Raw genomic sequence first — 17,374 nt, forward strand, 5'->3', positions numbered from 1 at the left:
TGGTCCAGCCTGGATAGGAAAAGAAAAATGTCTTTTACTTTGGAAATACATTAAGGAAGAGAATGAAGGAAAAAAATATGTTAAAGGGGATTTATATGCTATTTCTCCAAAACTGAATCATAATATTCAAAGAGTCCATAAAGAGGCTAGAACAGGATTAACTGAGCCCAAATTGCTTGATGTTATCTGTAGGTTGCAACAAAACACTCATGCAGGAAAAAAAAAAAAAAGACTGTCTTCAGAAATAAGACTGCTTCAGAACTAAAATAAGAAGAAAAAAAAAAAAAAAAAGGTCACCAGAAAAGGCATCCGAGCTAAACAGGACTTACTCATTTCTTCACAAGCCTCACCCCTTTATCTGCAGTTTCACTTTCTGTGGTCTCAATTTCCATCAACAATGGTCCAAAATTATTAAATGGAAAATCCAAGAGTAAATAATTCCTAAATTTTAAAGTGTGCACTGTTCTGAGCAGCATGATGAAATCTTGCCCCATCCCACTGCATCCCACCGGGAATGTGGATCAACCCTTTGTCCAGCCTGTTCACACAGTATCATCCATGCTTGACACTTGGTAGTACTATCTTCATCATCTGATTAGCTGTCAGGGCATCACAGTGCTTGTGTTCAAGTAGCCCTTGTTTTGCTTAATAATGGCCCTAAAACACAAAAGGTGTGATGCTGGCAATTCAAATGTGCCAAAGAAAAGCCATAAAGAGCTTCCATTAAGTGAAAAGGTATATGTTTATCATAAGTGTGTATGCATAGGAAAAAATACAGTATACTCATATATAGTTCAGGACTATGAAGTTTCAGGAATCAACAGGGGGGTCTTGGAACATATTCCCCACAGATACGAGGGGACTACTGTACTAAAATGTTAACTTATTTGGAGTTCAACTTCAATGTCACAAGTTCAAATTACTTCTGTGCTTTAAAACCTTTTTTTCCTGGGTGTCAGCGTGCACCCAACACCAGTCACTGGGGCCTGGCTGCCCAGGGTCACTTGGCCTACGTATGGTTCCCCAGGCAGTCAGAGATACAGTGAGGTCCTCGGCCCTGGGGATTCTGCATTGAAGATCAACAGGGATTTGAGATGCAGTGTGTGCCACTGGTCCCCTGCCGGATGGGAAGGAGGCTCTGAGGATTGTGTCCAATGCTTGTGAGCCAACATGCTCAGCTATATAGGTGTGACCTACACGTGCCACTTCACTCTTAGTGTTTCATCAAATGGCTGTGCTAGAAGCTACTTCACAAAGCTTTTGAGAGGATTAAATGAGACTATGCCTGCCAAGCTCTTTGCATGTGGGAGCCCTGGAGGCAGGGCCTGGTGGATAGAGCACACCTGTCATCACCTGGGACTGCAAACTGCATGAAGTCCCCCCATGGAGCTGACTGTCAGTGAGATGCAGGCTCTCTACCTTCAGCACCCTTGAAGCCGCTGCAGAGGGCAGAGCAGCAGGTCAAGGCCAGAAAGTCATATGAGATTCTCTTTGGCAGCCCTTCAGGCACCCAGCTCCCACCCCACTAGATTTTGACCCACTCTGAGTGGAGAAGGCCAACACAACCAGAAGAGTGGGTGTAGGGGCTTCCCAGGCCTCAGGAGCTAAGGAGACCTGTGAGACTATCCTGTGCAGGGGCAACATCTTAAGCCTCACACCTCACACCAGGGAAGAACAAGTAGACTGATCAGCCACGATCCATCTTACTGTGATGAGTTGCTCTTTGGCTCCCGGCCCGAAGGCAGCAGCTGGGAGGCCCCAAGGACGGTGAAGGGGAACACTACAAAATTGCACATTCTCTTCTGGACACTGCCAGTTACTGCCAAGGCAGCCATTCACCCCACTCCAGGAGCCACCCACCCAACTGGTACCCTGAAGTCCAGGGAGGCAGCAGATTCCTGGAAGATGTCCCTGGGCGGGTTTGGCTCCCCATGCCCTCAGAGGTAGACACATTCCTATTCCCTCATCCATCTCAGTGTTCCCAGCACTGTTCACTTGGCCCCCTGTGCCCGTTGACAAATGGACCTCACGATCCCTGTCCTGCCATGTCAGGGGTGACCTTCTAGAGTCCCCTGGTGATGCCCAAGGCTCTCTCAATTTAATGTTTCAGTGTCAGTAACTCTCCAAAGAGAGGGAACACCCAGAAACCAAAGCGCTTTTGGAAATAAGGATCATTCATCAGGTTTGCCCATGGGGTCCTGGTAAGGGGCACGGCCCCTGGCAGGGGTCATCCAAGTAGACCAGCAGCATATCGTGGGCATTGGAGAAGCCCCATAGGCCTCCCTGCCTTTACACCCCCTGATATATATTTGGGCACCATCCCTTGAGGAGTGTCTCTCCAGCCATGTGTCAATCACACTTCAAATCAACACCACCCCAGGGGCCTTCCACCTCCTCTCTGTCCCATGAAGTGGTTTTGCTGCCAAGTTATGAATGGCCAACTTAGAGGGTTCCTTCCCCTCCTTCAAGTCAAGTTTTATTCCTTATTTTTCTAAAGATTTATTTATTTATTTATTTGAAAGGCAGAGGCAAAGAGAGAGAGAGAGAGAGGTCTTCCATCCGCTGGTTCACTCCCCAGATGGCCGCATAGGCCAGAGCTGAGCCGATCTGAAGCCAGGAGCCAGAAGCTTCATCTAGGTCTCCCAGGTGGGTGCAGGGGCCCAAGCACTTTGACCATCTTCCACTGCTTTCCCAGGCCATAGCAGAGAGCTATGGAGAGCAGTGGAGCAGGCGGGACCCAAACCAGTGCCCACATGGGACTGTGGTCGGCAGCCTTACCTGCTACACCACAGCGCCAGCCCCAAGCCAAGCTTTCTGCTCAGAATTAGCTTCCAGCTGAGTCTGGAAGCCTCAGAGGAATTACGCAGGCTACATGCAGACTACAGGGAGCACAAGAGCATCTGGGTAAACAATTTTTCATTTTAATAGTCATGTGGGTTTTTGTTTTCATGTATTAAGTATATCAGTAGCTCATTAGAAAATAATTTAAATAAACCTTCTCCCGTGAGAGAACTTTAACTTATGATGACATCCAATGTATTTCAGATTTTTAAAAAATGATAGGCTTTTTGGTCATGGACACCCAATATGATGATATCTTGAGGAGATGAACTTGGGAAGGTGAAGTTATCAAGTTACCAAGCTACCAAGCCTTTTGCTCTCTATGCTCCCCTATCTCTGTCTCTATGGTAACTGGTATCCTGGCAAGGACAGATCCACCTGCATGGCTAGCTGTCTACAGCCCTGTTATGTAATGGTTTGGCTCCAGGCCACTATTGTCAGTAAGCCCACATAAACAACTGGGGGGACATGGCTAGATGTGGCCGCTTGCGGCTATGTGGCTGTGTGGCTGTGTGTAGATGTCTGTGTGTATGTCCCACTGCCACCATGGACACAAAGGCGGCTATCTCCTGTGACCCCACTACTAGGAACAAGCAGCTGTCCCTTGTGCATTTCTCACTGCCACTGTGAGTAAGGGAGAAATAAACCCACAAATGACTCTGAGTTGTTCTCTGACCTGTCGGAATCTGGATCTGCTTGTCCTGGGCCCTATGCTCCTGGAACACATGATGTATAGATAGAAAGGACCCTAATAGGTGGTCTACCAAGACAAGCTTCTAGTTTTAAGGACAGTTTTGGAGAACCAGGAACTGATTCCCACAAGTCTAAAATCCTGCTTCTCCTCATAAGCAAATTCTAAATGTCCCATACTCGCTTTTTTGAAAGGACATTTAACTCAATGTCATCACACTGGCATGACATGATGCTAATCTTCTCTGTATTGTTCCAATTTTAGTATATGCGCTGCCCAAGTGAGCACATGGCACGACATCAGAAAGCAGTTAAATGTGTTCTTGATAAGAGCAGAGACGAATACCACAAGTGAATATTACATTTGCTTATATTGCTTGACCACTATATAAAAGAAAGGTGTCCAAAAGCTGCAAGCAGTTCAAAGAAGTATTACTGGAAAAGAAACAGAAGGAGTAAAAATATCCAACTGTACCATGTGCCCAAAAGAAACAAGTCATTGTTAATTGTTTATGAAATACAGGTAACAGCTATTTAGTTTGTCTTGTACTTACATTTTCCTTTTAAAGGTTGAGATTTATGTGTATTAAGAATGCAAAATAAGGTACAGCGTTGTGGTATAGCAGGTAAAGACGCTGCTTTTGATGGTGACATCCCATATAAGCACTGGTTCGTGTCCTGGTTGCTCCACTTCTAATCCAGCTACCTGCTAAGAAGCCTGGGAAAGCAGCAGAAGATGGCCCAAGTGCTTGGACCCCGGCTACCCTTGTGGGAGACCTAGAAGAAGCTCCTGGCTCCTGGCTCCAGCCTGGCCCAGTTCTGGCCATTGTGAGCATCTGGGGAGTAAACCAGTGGGTTGATGGAAGGTATTTCTCTCTCTCTCTCTCTCTCTCTCTCTCTCTGTACCTCTGACTTTTAAATAAATAAATATTTTTAAAAAATATGCACAATGGGCCGGCGCCGCGGCTCACTAGGCTAATCCTCCGCCTTGCAGCACCGACACACCGGGTTCTAGTCCTGGTCGGGGCGCCGGATTCTGTCCCGGTTGCCCCTCTTCCAGGCCAGCTCTCTGCTGTGGCCCGGGAAGGCAGTGGAGGATGGCCCAAGTGCTTCAGCCCTGCACCCCATGGGAGACCAGGATAAGTACCTGGCTCCTGCCATTGGATCAGCGTTGGAGGCTGAACCAACGTCAAAGGAAGACCTTTCTCTCTGTCTCTCTCTCTCACTGTCCACTCTGCCTGTCAAAAAAAAATAAAAAAATAAAATAATGCACAATGACATGACTTAAAATATAAATTCACAAGAGTCAAAATAAATCACTGTGACAAAGGACACAAATATTATAAAAAGTGGTTATTTCTTCTCACACATATTAATTAGTCCTACTATTAGTTACCACCAATTGTCACTATTAACTAGTCTGTTTTATTTAGATAATAGCACTTATGTAACAGAGAAGTAAAAAACAAAAACTTTTTTTTTTTAAATTTAGTTATTTATTTGCAGGGCAGAGTTACACAGAGGGAGAGACAAGAGAGAAAGAGGGAGATCTTCCTTCTGTTGGTTCATTCCACAAATAGCTGCCAGGCCAAAGCCAGGAGCCTGGAACTCCATCTGAGTCTCCCTTGTGGGTGGCAAAGCCCAAGCACTTTGGGCCATCTTCTGCTGTTTTCCCAGAGTGAACCAGAAGTGGAACAGCCAGGACTCCAACCAGTGCTCATATGGATGCCGATGTCACAGGCAGTGGCTTAACCACTGGGCCACAATGCCAGCCCCTAGAAAAATCTTTTAAATAAATGTTATCACACTGTGCACTTAATTTGTGTCAGCACTTGGCCGGCGCCGCGGCTCACTAGGCTAATCCTCCGCCTAGCGGCGCCGGCACACGGGGTTCTAGTCCCGGTCGGGGCGCCGGATTCTGTCCCGGTTGCCCCTCTTCCAGGCCAGCCCTCTGCTGTGGCCAGGGAGTGCAGTGGAGGATGGCCCAGGTGCTTGGGCCCTGCACCCCATGGGAGACCAGGAAAAGCACCTGGCTCCTGGCTCCTGCCATCGGATCAGCGCGGTGCGCCGGCCGCAGCGTGCCAGCCGCGGCGGCCATTGGAGGGTGAACCAACGGCAAAAGGAAGACCTTTCTCTCTGTCTCTGTCTCTCTCTCACTGTCCACTCTGCCTGTCAAAAAAAAAAATAAATAAAATAAAAATAAAAATAAAAAAAAAATTTGTGTCAGCACCTGCAATGCATATCTTTGTGCATGACAAGGACATGTTATTGGGAAGGTCCATGCAGGTGAGAGCAGTAGTTTGAGTGTGTTCCACAGTGGAAAGCAGAAAAAAGCATATAGTTTCAAGAGAACACTTATTTTCAAGTAATTACACATATATAACAAACATATATATTATGTGGCTTTGTGAGGGTTGGCTTTACCTTGTTTTTGTGTCTAGTACAGCTGTGTCAAGTTGGCTCTCTAAAGCCTGGTCACCCTAGGATTATAGTACATTTGGGTGAGGGAAATGTACTATTTGTAAATTGCATAAACAAGAAACTGCTAAACAGTGGTGCCTTCTGTGAATGCAAAATGAAAGGCTGGAACAGGTGAAAGAGGCTTGCTTTTCCTTGCTTTTTCCTAAAATTTTTTTTAATTTTAGACTCTACTACTCAAACAAGGAACATCATTAACTAGCTTCACACAGAAGTTGGCCATGGAGAAGATGGAGAAAGGCGTTCTTGGGAAGAGGGAACGCATGTTCCCACTGGAAACAATGTATTGGGAACACGTGGTTCTTGGGGCGGGGGTTAGGGGTGCGGAGGGGTGCTGCTAATCAAACTCAAGATGGCTTCCTGGAGCAAAACCGAGTCTGAAGACTCCTCTGAGGTAAACCACTCTCCAAAACTTCAGGGTCTGCTAAGCCTGGGAAATCAGTATGAATTTGTGTGTGAGTGTGAGAGAGGGAAAGAAAGGGAAGCCCTTGGAGGGCTTTAAGGAAGTCAAAATTTAATTTGTGGTTGTACGAAAACTGGAGGAGCACTATGAGTATTTGGGGGGGTCAGTTTCTGTAATTTCAGTAAGGCAGTTGGCTTGGACTTGTTATCGTGGTGGAACTGGGCAGAGATTCGGAGAGAGATCTCCCTAACTGAACTTGCTGGTGTGTGGCCGCTGAGGGAAAGCAGCAACATGGCTGCCTCCTCCATTTGCAGTCTAAGATGGCAGATGCTAGGGCATTCATTGGTAGATGCAGAAAAGTAAGAAAGCGTTCTCTGAGTCATTTTAAGCCAGGTGGTTGGCTGGTACGTATTTCTTGAAAGTTACTCGGGCTAGATGGACAGTTCTTAGGTGATTCTAGTGAGGCGGGAGTGGCGGCATCTGTGAGGTAAGGAAGGACTCTGAGAGTCTCCTTTGGGACTGAAAGGAAGCTGCTGAGGACCACGGACCACGGGATGGAGCTGGAGGGGCTCCAGGAGGACCCATGATGCCCGTCAGAGGCGAGGCGCTAGCCTTTCCTGTGATAAGAGCTAACCCAAGTCCTATTGTGCTATTGTGTGGAGAACCAGGCAGGATGGCCAAACTTAGCAAATTTGAAACCAGGACACCCTACTAAATTTGAATGTCAGATCCACAACTAAATCTGTAGTGTAAGTATAGCCCAAGCAATGTTTGGGATATACTTAACACTAAAAGCATGCTCATTGTTGACGTGAAGTTCAAATGTACCTGGGTTCTGTTTGATCATGGGAGCCCAACGCTGGGGCAGGTGGGAGCAGGGAGGGGCCACGGTGGTGGCAGGGGAGATACGAGGGTGGCTCATGTGGTGCCCTTTGCTGGTGACCAGCTGTAAGAAGAACAACTTCTCGGCACTCTTAAGTCGTTCAGCTCCCGGAAGTGTTCCCCAGGGAAGGCTCTCCCACTTCTTGTCTTCCTCCCGATCCAGCTCCTTCTCTCCGCTGTCTGGGGCGCCCGAGAGTGGCTCTAGGCTGCCCCGGCTTCCCAGAGGCAGCGCCTGAGAACTGGCTGCCTGGCCGGCCGCGGGCGGGTGAGCTAACCCCGCCTCCCGGCCCCCGTAGGGGTGGAGCCAGAGCGAGGAGACTGTGAGTAGCCCGCTCTCCCCGGATGACGAGTGTCAGGATAACATGGAGTCGGGCAAGATGGCGCCTCCCAAGAACGCTCCGAGAGATGCTTTGGTAAGTGCGAAGGCTGAGAGGCGGGGCGCGGAGCCTGGCGCGGCAGGGCACCTGTGAGGCAGGCCCGGGCTGAGGGCCTGAGCGCGAGCTCGCGCGCTCGCTTCAGCCCAGCCGGGGCGGCCGGCGGCAGAGTGTGATGACGGTTCGCCTTGGACCCTGAGGAGCTCTCCTGCCGCCCTGGCCGAGCCCAGCCGGAGGGTAGCAGTTCAACCGAGTTTACTGGCCGGCCGCCCGATTTTATCTCCTGGGCCTCGGGCCCCCGCCGCCCAGTCCGCCAGCCCTGGGTTCTGATAGAGTGGCTTCCCCTCCTGCCACATCGAAAATGACAACCAGCTGGAGCCACCCCTACCTCCTCTGGGAACGCCAACCCTGGCCTTTTTTCTCTCTCAGAGCCCTCACCCCCGCTAAAATAAAATAAAATAGAAGTTTTTTGGCGAGAGTGTATGACGTGATTTGGGTGATCACTGACACTTGTTAGCACAATCAGGAGCAGGAGTTTGAAACCCGGAGAAGGGGGTCCTTGTCTCATAATTAGAAATACTAGCTAGCTTTTGTCCAGCCTTCATTTCTGATACCTGGATTATGCATCTGGCATTTCTGTTGGACTCCACAGGTGATGGCACAGATCCTGAAGGATATGGGAATCACAGAGTATGAACCGAGGGTCATAAATCAAATGTTGGAATTTGCTTTCCGTAAGTTCACAAACACCAAAAACTGGTCTGACTTGTGAATTTGAAAAGCTTGTGTTATTGGCTTTCAAAACCAAAATTCATAAACTTTTTAGAAACTAGTAGAACCTTTTATTAAGGCAGTGGCTGTAAATATTAAGTTATCTTCATGTTTAAGAAAAAATTGTTTTGTTATTAAAGGATATGTGACTACAATTCTGGATGATGCAAAAATTTATTCAAGCCATGCTAAGAAACCTAATGTTGATGCAGATGATGTGAGACTGGCAATCCAGTGTCGTGCTGACCAGTCTTTTACCTCTCCTCCTCCAAGAGATGTGAGCAAATATTTATTTGAAGTTAAATTTAATTAACATTTTTAAACTATAGTTCTAATAAGGATTTTTTTCTTTAGTTCTTGCTGGATATTGCAAGACAGAAAAATCAAACCCCTTTGCCACTAATTAAGCCATATGCAGGACCCAGACTTCCACCTGATAGATACTGCTTAACAGCTCCAAACTACAGGCTGAAGTCCTTAATTAAAAAGGTAAGAATGTTAAAAAAAAAAGTATTCCTTTTTTTAAAAAGGTAGAATACAAGGGGAATTCGTAGAAAGCAAATTCTTGTATACAGTGCAGATTAAAGGTTAGGATAATTTTTTAAATGTATTTATTTTTTTGAAAAACACAGAGACAAGGAGGTCTTCCATCCAGTGGTTAACTCCCTCAAATGCCCACATCAACTTAAGCTAGACCAAGCTAAAACCAGGAGCTGGGAACTCCATCTGGGTCTCCCACAGGTGTGCCAAGGACCAAACTATTTGAGCCATCACCTGCTTCGTCCCAGGGTGTGCATTAGCAGGAAGCTGGCATTGGGAATAGAGCCAGGACTTGAACCCAAGCACTCAGATATGAGATGCAGGCATTCAAGTGACAACTGCTACTCTAAATACCCACCCCCAGATTAAAGTCAGATAATTTACTAGAATGTAGGTTTTTTTTTTTCTAATTTTTAAAACTAAAAGGAACTTTTAAGTGTTCATATAACCCAACATTTTTATTTTTTTAATATCAGGAAAGTGAGCCTAAACACATTTATTAGAGTTAGTAACAAAGCTAGGACTGATTCCCAGTTCCTCTAATTTCCAAACTTTCAACTGTACCATGATTTTCTAGTGAGGCCTGATAACAGAATGAATGATACACCATTAGGAATTGAGCCTATTTTCTGAAATACAACCACAGACTCTCCCACCACTGAAAAAGTCTCCTCCCCACCCCCATTGGGTGGTTTTTATTTTCTGTTCTGTTGTTTTTGCTTTAACACATTGACTAGTGAAGATTAAAAATCAAGGGGCCAGCATTGTGGCACAGCAGTTTAAGCTGTGAACTGCGATGCCAGCAGTCCCATTCAAGTCCCAACTGCTCTGCCTTTTTTTTTTTTTTTTTGAACAGGCAGAGTGGACAGTGAGAGAGAGACAGAGACAGAGAGAAAGGTCTTCCTTTTGCCATTGGTTCACCCTCCAATGGCCGCCACGGCTGGCACGTTGTGGCCGGCGCACCGAGCTGATCTGAAGCCAGGAGCCAGGTGCTTCTCCTGGTCTCCCATGCGGGTGCAGGGCCCAAGCACTTGGGCCATCCTCCACTGCACTCCCTGGCCACAGCAGAGAGCTGGCCTGGAAGAGGGGCAACTGGGAAAGAATCCGGCGCCCCGACTGGGACTAGAACCCGGTGTGCCGGCACCACTAGGTGGAGGATTAGCCTATTGAGCCGCAGTGCCTGCCTGCTCTGCTTCTGATCCAGCTCCCCATTAATGTGCCTGGGAAAGCAGAGGAAGATAGCCTAAGTGCTTGGATTCCTGTACCCATGTGAGAGTCCCGGAAGAAACTCCTGGCTTCGGATAGGCCCAGCTCTGGCTGTTGCAGCCATTTGGGGGAGTGAACCAGCAGATGGAAGAACTCTCTTTTTGTCTCTCCCTCTCTCTGCACCTCTACCTTTCAAATAAATACATCTTTAAAAAAATACCAGAGCTGGCCCGATCTGAAGCCAGGAGCCAGGAGCCTCTTCCAGGCTGTTACACCACAGCACCAGCCCCTAAATACATCCTTTAAAAAAAAAGATTAAAAATCACAAGGAAGTCAGCTGTTAAGCCCATTCAAATAAGACTCTATCTTAAATATTGTAAAGGCCATATATATTTTTCTACTATGTTTATATAAACACATACATTATGTTTATGAAATTCCTAGTTTGAATGTTGGATTTGGAACATTGATAGAATAAAAACAGAACATTCTTGTTGCCATGGCTTATCCATTAGTAATTCACAACAATCCTCCTTTCACTCTTGGGTAAGTTTAAATGTCAAAGCATTAACAACATTAAAGCTAGTTTGTTTCTTGAATCCCCTAGGGACCTAACCAAGGCCGACTAGTTCCACGATTAAATGTTGGTGCTGTCAATAGCAGGCCTACCACTCCTACTGTAGGTAAGTGAGAGAGGGAAATAACTTTTCTGACTGGTAAAGAAGTGCCTCAGCTCTTGGTTTTGAACTATAATCTTAAGTTAAAAGGTAAGTTAGAAGTTCCTATATGTGTGTTGCCATTGATAATTTTATTTTTCCTCTATTAAAACAACCAAATTTCAAAATGAGAAAGCCACAAGGAATATCTGATCCCAAGTAGGTATGAAATTGGGCATTGCTCAGCATTGTTGGTATAAACTGTGATACCAGAAACAGCAGTTTACTCTCAGCCGCATGCTGTCTGCCTTCTATGTAAATGGAATTGCCCAGCACACTCATGGCAATAGCCTATTTATTATCAAAAATTAATTTGACCAAATTGGTGAGAATGCAGTTGAAAGATGATTAAAATGGACAGAAAGCTTAAGGCGGTCAAAGAAAAAAATAATTCTGTGTTTAATGCATATTGTTGATTGTCCTCTGTTGGTCATTGGGAGCCCCTCCAGGCTGTGTTCTGCGTCTTCTTTGACAGAGCTCCATCACAGCTCCACAGTGCGAGCACTTCTTTCTGACACAAGATGTTCTGAGCCTATCTTAAATTTTCCTGCCCTGTTCCTAGAACCAGCCACTTATGCAACCTTAAAAATGTTTTAAATGAGCCTTGTAAATCTTAAGAGAATCTACACTATTTAGTTTTAAAGCCTAAACTCCACACCTAAAATTAGCATGTCCTTCTGGTAATAGTGAAGAAAAAAATCTACCTACTCTGAATTTTCTTTTCTTGACAAAATAAAATACTTACATTGCTTCACTAACCTTCACCAAATTCTTTGGAGTGCTCTTTTGTTTTTTTTAAGTTCCCCTTAATCTTTTGTTTTTAATGTTGGAACACATGTATTCAACATATAAAAATGCAGTCAGAGAAGCTATTATTTCTAAAAAGTTTTTTGTTCTAAGTATTAGAACACTCTTTAATACGTGGGAAGACTTGCCTAGGGATGGTGATATGTCAGAGTAAGGTCTCACCTTCTAGGTCTGAGAGAGAAACACTAGAACCCATTTCTGGGTACCTTTGTCTTCAGCAACTCTATCCCTGAATGGACTGCTGCTTCCAGAAAGAAGGGACATATGTAGAGCCTGCATCTCCAAAGGAAAAATTGGAAACAGACATGTTTCCATGAATCTGTTTGTTGAGAGAGCAATGACATCAGTGTTGCTATTAAGTCTTGGAGTCTTGCAAAATTCACTCATTAAGCAAACATTTGTTGAGGGCCTATTAGGAGCAAAACACAAGAGCAATGTGCTCACAAGGCTAAAACATGTTAACCAAGGCTTATAATCTAGTAAATGAGATAAGGTATTAATAAGACAACTCCTATGATAACATGTTAAGGAAATTTCAGAGGCAGGAGGTAGGATTTTGACTAAGCAAATCAAGGAAAGTTTTCTAAAGGTACCTCAAGGTTGAATTTAGATCATCAATGAAAGATTTGGACTAGATTTCCTTCAAGATGCTCGACTGCTTAAAGTCTCTGAACATAGAAAAGCAGTAAATTTTTCATGCCTACCTAGCAACCTCAAAGATCAGCTGCTTTTGTTACATGTGTGTTGGTTTAGCTTCATGGGCACAGTAGGCATATTCCAATTCTCAGCAAGTGACAGAGATTAAAAGTGCCACCTAAGGTAATTAATAAAAAGCTTTGGTCTTTATTCTGGTATCTTATTCAAACTCTTAACTTCTTGGCTTCATGTAGCTAAAACTCAGTGCTTACTGTATTCCAGATGCTGTGTGAAGAGCTTTACATGGAGTGTTAATGCTCACAAGACTTATGAAATGGGTACTATTATCTCCATTTTACAGATGAGAAAACTGAGATACAAAAAGATTAAATCTTTTTCCCAAGAACACTGAGCTAATGGGGTATTAGAGTTTGAATTCAAACTCAAGCAGGTAGGCCTCACAGCCTACATTCTTTACCACCACACTATTACTGAATTTTGTAGCACCTAAACAACCTGGTACACTTTTAAAAAATTACTTTGCTCTTAATTCTAATGATTTTTTTTCTCATTTTTCATTGGCTTCCTGTGCTTTGAAGGTAGTACCTGGCAAGCTAAAGAGTTCAGAGTATAAATCTGTATAGTAAGTCATCTAACTAACATGGTCTGTTAATTATAACCACAGCAACCCCACAAACAGTGTCTGTCCCAAATAAAGTTGCAACTCCAGTGTCAATGACAAGCCAAAGATTTACAGTGCAGATTCCACCTTCTCAGTCCGCACCTGTCAAACCAGGTAACATGATTGGGGCGGGGAGTGAAATTTGTGAATAATTTACAATTGTATAACAGTCTGTGTTCCTATAGAAAGAATTAAATTGTTTTAAGGTCACTGAAGGGTGGCCATAATATTGTGTATCTGGTTTCTTTAGAGGGGTCTATGAACCCTTTAAAAAGTATGTGCAGTTTTACATCTGTGTAACACTTGGAGGTGGAGAAGGGAGAGTATTTAGCATGCTTATCAGATTCTCAACGTTGTAAACTAGAAAAACAGTAGGATCTACAAATCTAAGGCATCTTCAGGGAAAAACATATATGGCAGAAGCTTAAGAAAATACTACAAGTTAGTGATGAGTATGTGTGTGCAAACCAGAACACAAACTCAAATGCAAATTATACCTTTACTCTCTGCATAGGAGACTGATATATATATACATACATATATGTATGTGTATACAAGCATGAATATATATACATATATATATAATATGTACACATATATATACACAAGGTTGGAATAATTTAAGTAGAATTTAAGTAAAGCATAGTTTACTAATGCATGTTTATATTCCACATCTTCTGAAAGCTAACTGCATACACAACTCCTATAAAATATTGGCCTATAGGAGAAGCTTGATTCCTGACCTTGAATAGGTGCCTTTAGTATGTTACATGATGAATTCAATATACTGTTTTCCATGACTAAGTCCTAATTGAAATTTTAGGTAGTTAGGTTAAAATCTCTTTAACCTCATATTAAATATGTTTAAGTAGATTTAGTCTTTCTGTATACACAAATCAGAACATTACATTGTACTCCATAAATATTATAAACTATTATTTGTCAATTATAAGTAAACAATAAAGATTTAACATTTTAATTCAACTCTTAATGTGGTATAGTTACCTGTTTCTTCTATAATATAGTTGCACCTTATGCTATTTAAATTGATTTTAGAATTATATTTGGCTTTCTTATATATTTTTTACCATATGTTTTTGATTCTGGCTAATTCATAGTTTGTGGGGGCTTTTTTCCCCTCTGTTTACAGTTCCTGCAGCAACTTCAGTTCCAAATGTTCTGATTAATCCTTCAATGATTGGGCCCAAAAATATTCTTATTACTACCAACATGGTTTCATCACAGAACACGGCCAATGAATCAAACCCACTGAAGAGAAAACATGAAGATGATGATGACAATGATACTCTGTGAATATAGTCTAGACTAGATGCAATTCAAAAGTGAAGTTGTTTTTGAGCCCAGAATACTGAACTAGAACATTCTGTATCTTAAGTTTTGTCTTAGAAGAATGTAGCTGCAATGTTTTTCACAGTAATTGAAACTGTTGGTGTTCTTTAATAAGAGTACAATTTTTAATTAGGCACAAGTACTTGTTTCTGAATAGTTTCATTAATGTGGAGGCGTACTATGGCAATTTTATTTGTGAAAGCAGATTTCCACCATGTGTCACTGACAGCAGAACTTACATTTGTTTCTACTGCCTGGTCAGTGGACTAATTTTTAACAGCATAATTTCTAATCCACATTTAAATACTACTTTCTTTTTTTGTAAAGTAAAATAGTCACTTTTACTGTCACTAACTTTTTTGACCAAATTTCTCAGTTTAAGGAACATTTTTGGATAGGGCAGATTTAGAAGGATTACAGATCCATTTTGATTGTATTTAAGTTGCTTCTTGGTCCTAACTTACCACCTCAACTCCCTTTCTAGATTCCATCCATTCTATACCCTTACCCTGTAAGTTTGTTTTTCCTTGTTGCTCTTAAATTTAAAAGGCCATAACTGGAATTTTAAAAATCATTCCTGATAATACAGATAATTATCATTTTCATATTTTGAAAATATGCTCTGCAAGCCTGCTGGTCTGTGGTTCACTTTAACCTGAAGATTTGCATTTGCTTCTTGTTTTTCACTCCAGACCAGAGCAGTTGGGCTTTATCCCTTGCCTTTATGCCTGTTGAGCTTTACTCTGCTTTGACAGGTAGTTCTGGATCAGTTACATTTGTCTCACTGTTGTATTTCAAGTTGATAACTCCATCATATTTCACGTTTCTAAATTTAACAAAGAGAGGCTATAAGCTTAAAATCTGCCATGATAAGTATTTACACTGGACCTAGGCAAAACCACTGAAGAGCATTTTCTTGTTTTCTACCACATGCATACATGCTTTAATCACTACTGCTTGAACACTCCTATTGGTATAATTCAGATCATATTTTTAGCTTGTAGCTGAGGATGTCACATATAAGGGATCAAACCTGGAAGTAGACTCTAATGGTTCTCCTTCCTCTGTAATGCCAATAAGGAAAACAAAGTAGTCTGATGCAACTTACATTTAGGTGCACTCTGCATAGGTTTGCTAGTAATGTAATAATCCTGCTTTCCATTTGTACACATCTAACAATCTTGTTGGGAAAGATTGCAGAGCTCTTGAACATAGGCAGCCCTTGTTTTTGTTTAGTTTAAGTTCAATGTAGAAAAACCTGCAAACTTCTCTGAAATAAAATTTTATAACGTAATTTAGAATTTGTAGCTAAGGATCCTCAAAACTTAAATGTAAGTTTCATCTTAGGATGGTACTTGATGCATCTAAGAGAGTCTCATCAGAGAGAAATGTCTCAGCACAGTTTGAATGTTTTTGGATGTTCAGGGAAGATGATATTAAACTTAACAAATCTGATCGACACCATAGGAGAGAACTGTTCATTATGTAGCATAGGATGTCATTACTTGAATGTTCTCAGGGAGGCAGCATGTTAGAAGGTCTAGGTTCTAGTCCTGGCTCCATCCTTTACCAACTGTGTGACCTTACTTCACCTCTGAGCCTTGTTCTCTTCACTAGTAATAGGAAAGTAACACCTACCCTGCCTACCTCACAGGGATGTTGTGAGGGTATAACTGGTGTACATGAAAGTTCTTTCAAAGCTGTAAAATGCTATATACCTATAAGGGATTATTATTATTGTTCTAGGGTTATTAATAAAACTTTGAGCAAATCAGTGATCTTTCATTTTTGACTAAAAGGATTCAAGGAAAATGAACAAGACCAAAGCATTCTGAAGGCAATAAAGCAATTGAGGTTTATTCAGTGGATGAACTGATCATAAAACAAGACTTGATAGCTTTTATTTGGAATCAGTATGTGGCTCACCATAGTGAAGCGAAAATGAGTGAAAGAATATGGGTTTAAATGTTGAAAAAGGGCCGGCGCCGCGGCTCACTAGGCTAATCCTCCGCCTAGCGGCGCCGGCACACCGGGTTCTAGTCCCGGTCGGGGCGCCGGATTCTGTCCCGGTTGCCCATCTTCCAGGCCAGCCCTCTGCTGTGGCCAGGGAGTGCAGTGGAGGATGGCCCAGGTGCTTGGGCCCTGCACCCCATGGGAGACCAGGAAAAGCACCTGGCTCCTGGCTCCTGCCATCGGATCAGCGCGGTGCGCCGGCCACAGCGCGCCGGCCGCGGCGGCCATTGGAGGGTGAACCAACGGCAAAGGAAGACCTTTCTCTCTGTCTCTCTCTCTCACTGTCCACTCTGCCTGTCAAAAAAAAAAAAATTAAAAAAAAAATGTTGAAAAATATCACATGCTATCTTCAGAGGAAATTTATGCTTCTAAAAAATTATACATTTAATTTAGGTTACAATCTGGGTGTTCTTTCACTTAGCAGGTCAGACCGTAATGAGTTTGCTGTTTCACACAGAGACTGCTTTATCTTGCACATCTTCCCAAATCTAGCTGCAAGAATAATTTCAGGCAGCCCTCTTGGCCTCCACTCTTGGCCTCCAGCCTCTAGGTGGAATTTTAAAAGAGATGTACTTAACAGTGACTTGAGTGAGGACACTGTCATCTTAAGTGCTTCCCTTTGCAACAGTTAGCAAAAAACAAGTGTCTATGATCTGAGTATGAGCACAGGAATACAGCCAGCATGTAGTAAGACTGGAAGACGTGGTGCTTTCTAAGGTCTAAGGGATCCAAACTGAAGGGAAGGTCTCAAGTCATAGGAAAGAAAACACGAAGCAGAACAGCAGGTACTGAGCGATGTTTGTAAAATGCCACCACTTACATGTCAACGTGGGTGTAGGTAGATATACACATAGATTTTCCATTTGCATTAAGTAGCTCTAAATAAGCTAAAGAATAGAATGAATTCTTCATTTATTACTTGGAGATTGACATTTTTTTCTATAAACAGGCATACGTATGAGGGGACTTTTAAAAAGTGTGTGAG

The 17,374-nt window shown here is 43.2% G+C and overlaps 1 protein-coding gene across 1 annotated transcript; it reads left to right on the forward strand.

Moving 5' to 3' along the window:
• The first annotated feature begins 6,378 nt into the window (after nucleotides 1-6,378).
• Nucleotides 6,379-16,150, forward strand: TAF9B (TATA-box binding protein associated factor 9b). Its single transcript, XM_017349950.3, has 8 exons — nucleotides 6,379-6,403; nucleotides 7,591-7,707; nucleotides 8,321-8,402; nucleotides 8,580-8,716; nucleotides 8,794-8,928; nucleotides 10,793-10,868; nucleotides 13,030-13,140; nucleotides 14,177-16,150. Exons 2-8 carry the CDS (start codon nucleotides 7,657-7,659, stop codon nucleotides 14,338-14,340), a joined length of 756 nt encoding a protein of 251 aa, XP_017205439.1. The 5' UTR covers nucleotides 6,379-6,403; nucleotides 7,591-7,656; the 3' UTR covers nucleotides 14,341-16,150.
• The last annotated feature ends 1,224 nt before the right edge of the window (nucleotides 16,151-17,374 follow it).

This window comes from Oryctolagus cuniculus, chromosome X (genome assembly GCF_964237555.1).
Source record: "Oryctolagus cuniculus chromosome X, mOryCun1.1, whole genome shotgun sequence".
Lineage (NCBI taxonomy): Eukaryota > Metazoa > Chordata > Mammalia > Lagomorpha > Leporidae > Oryctolagus > Oryctolagus cuniculus.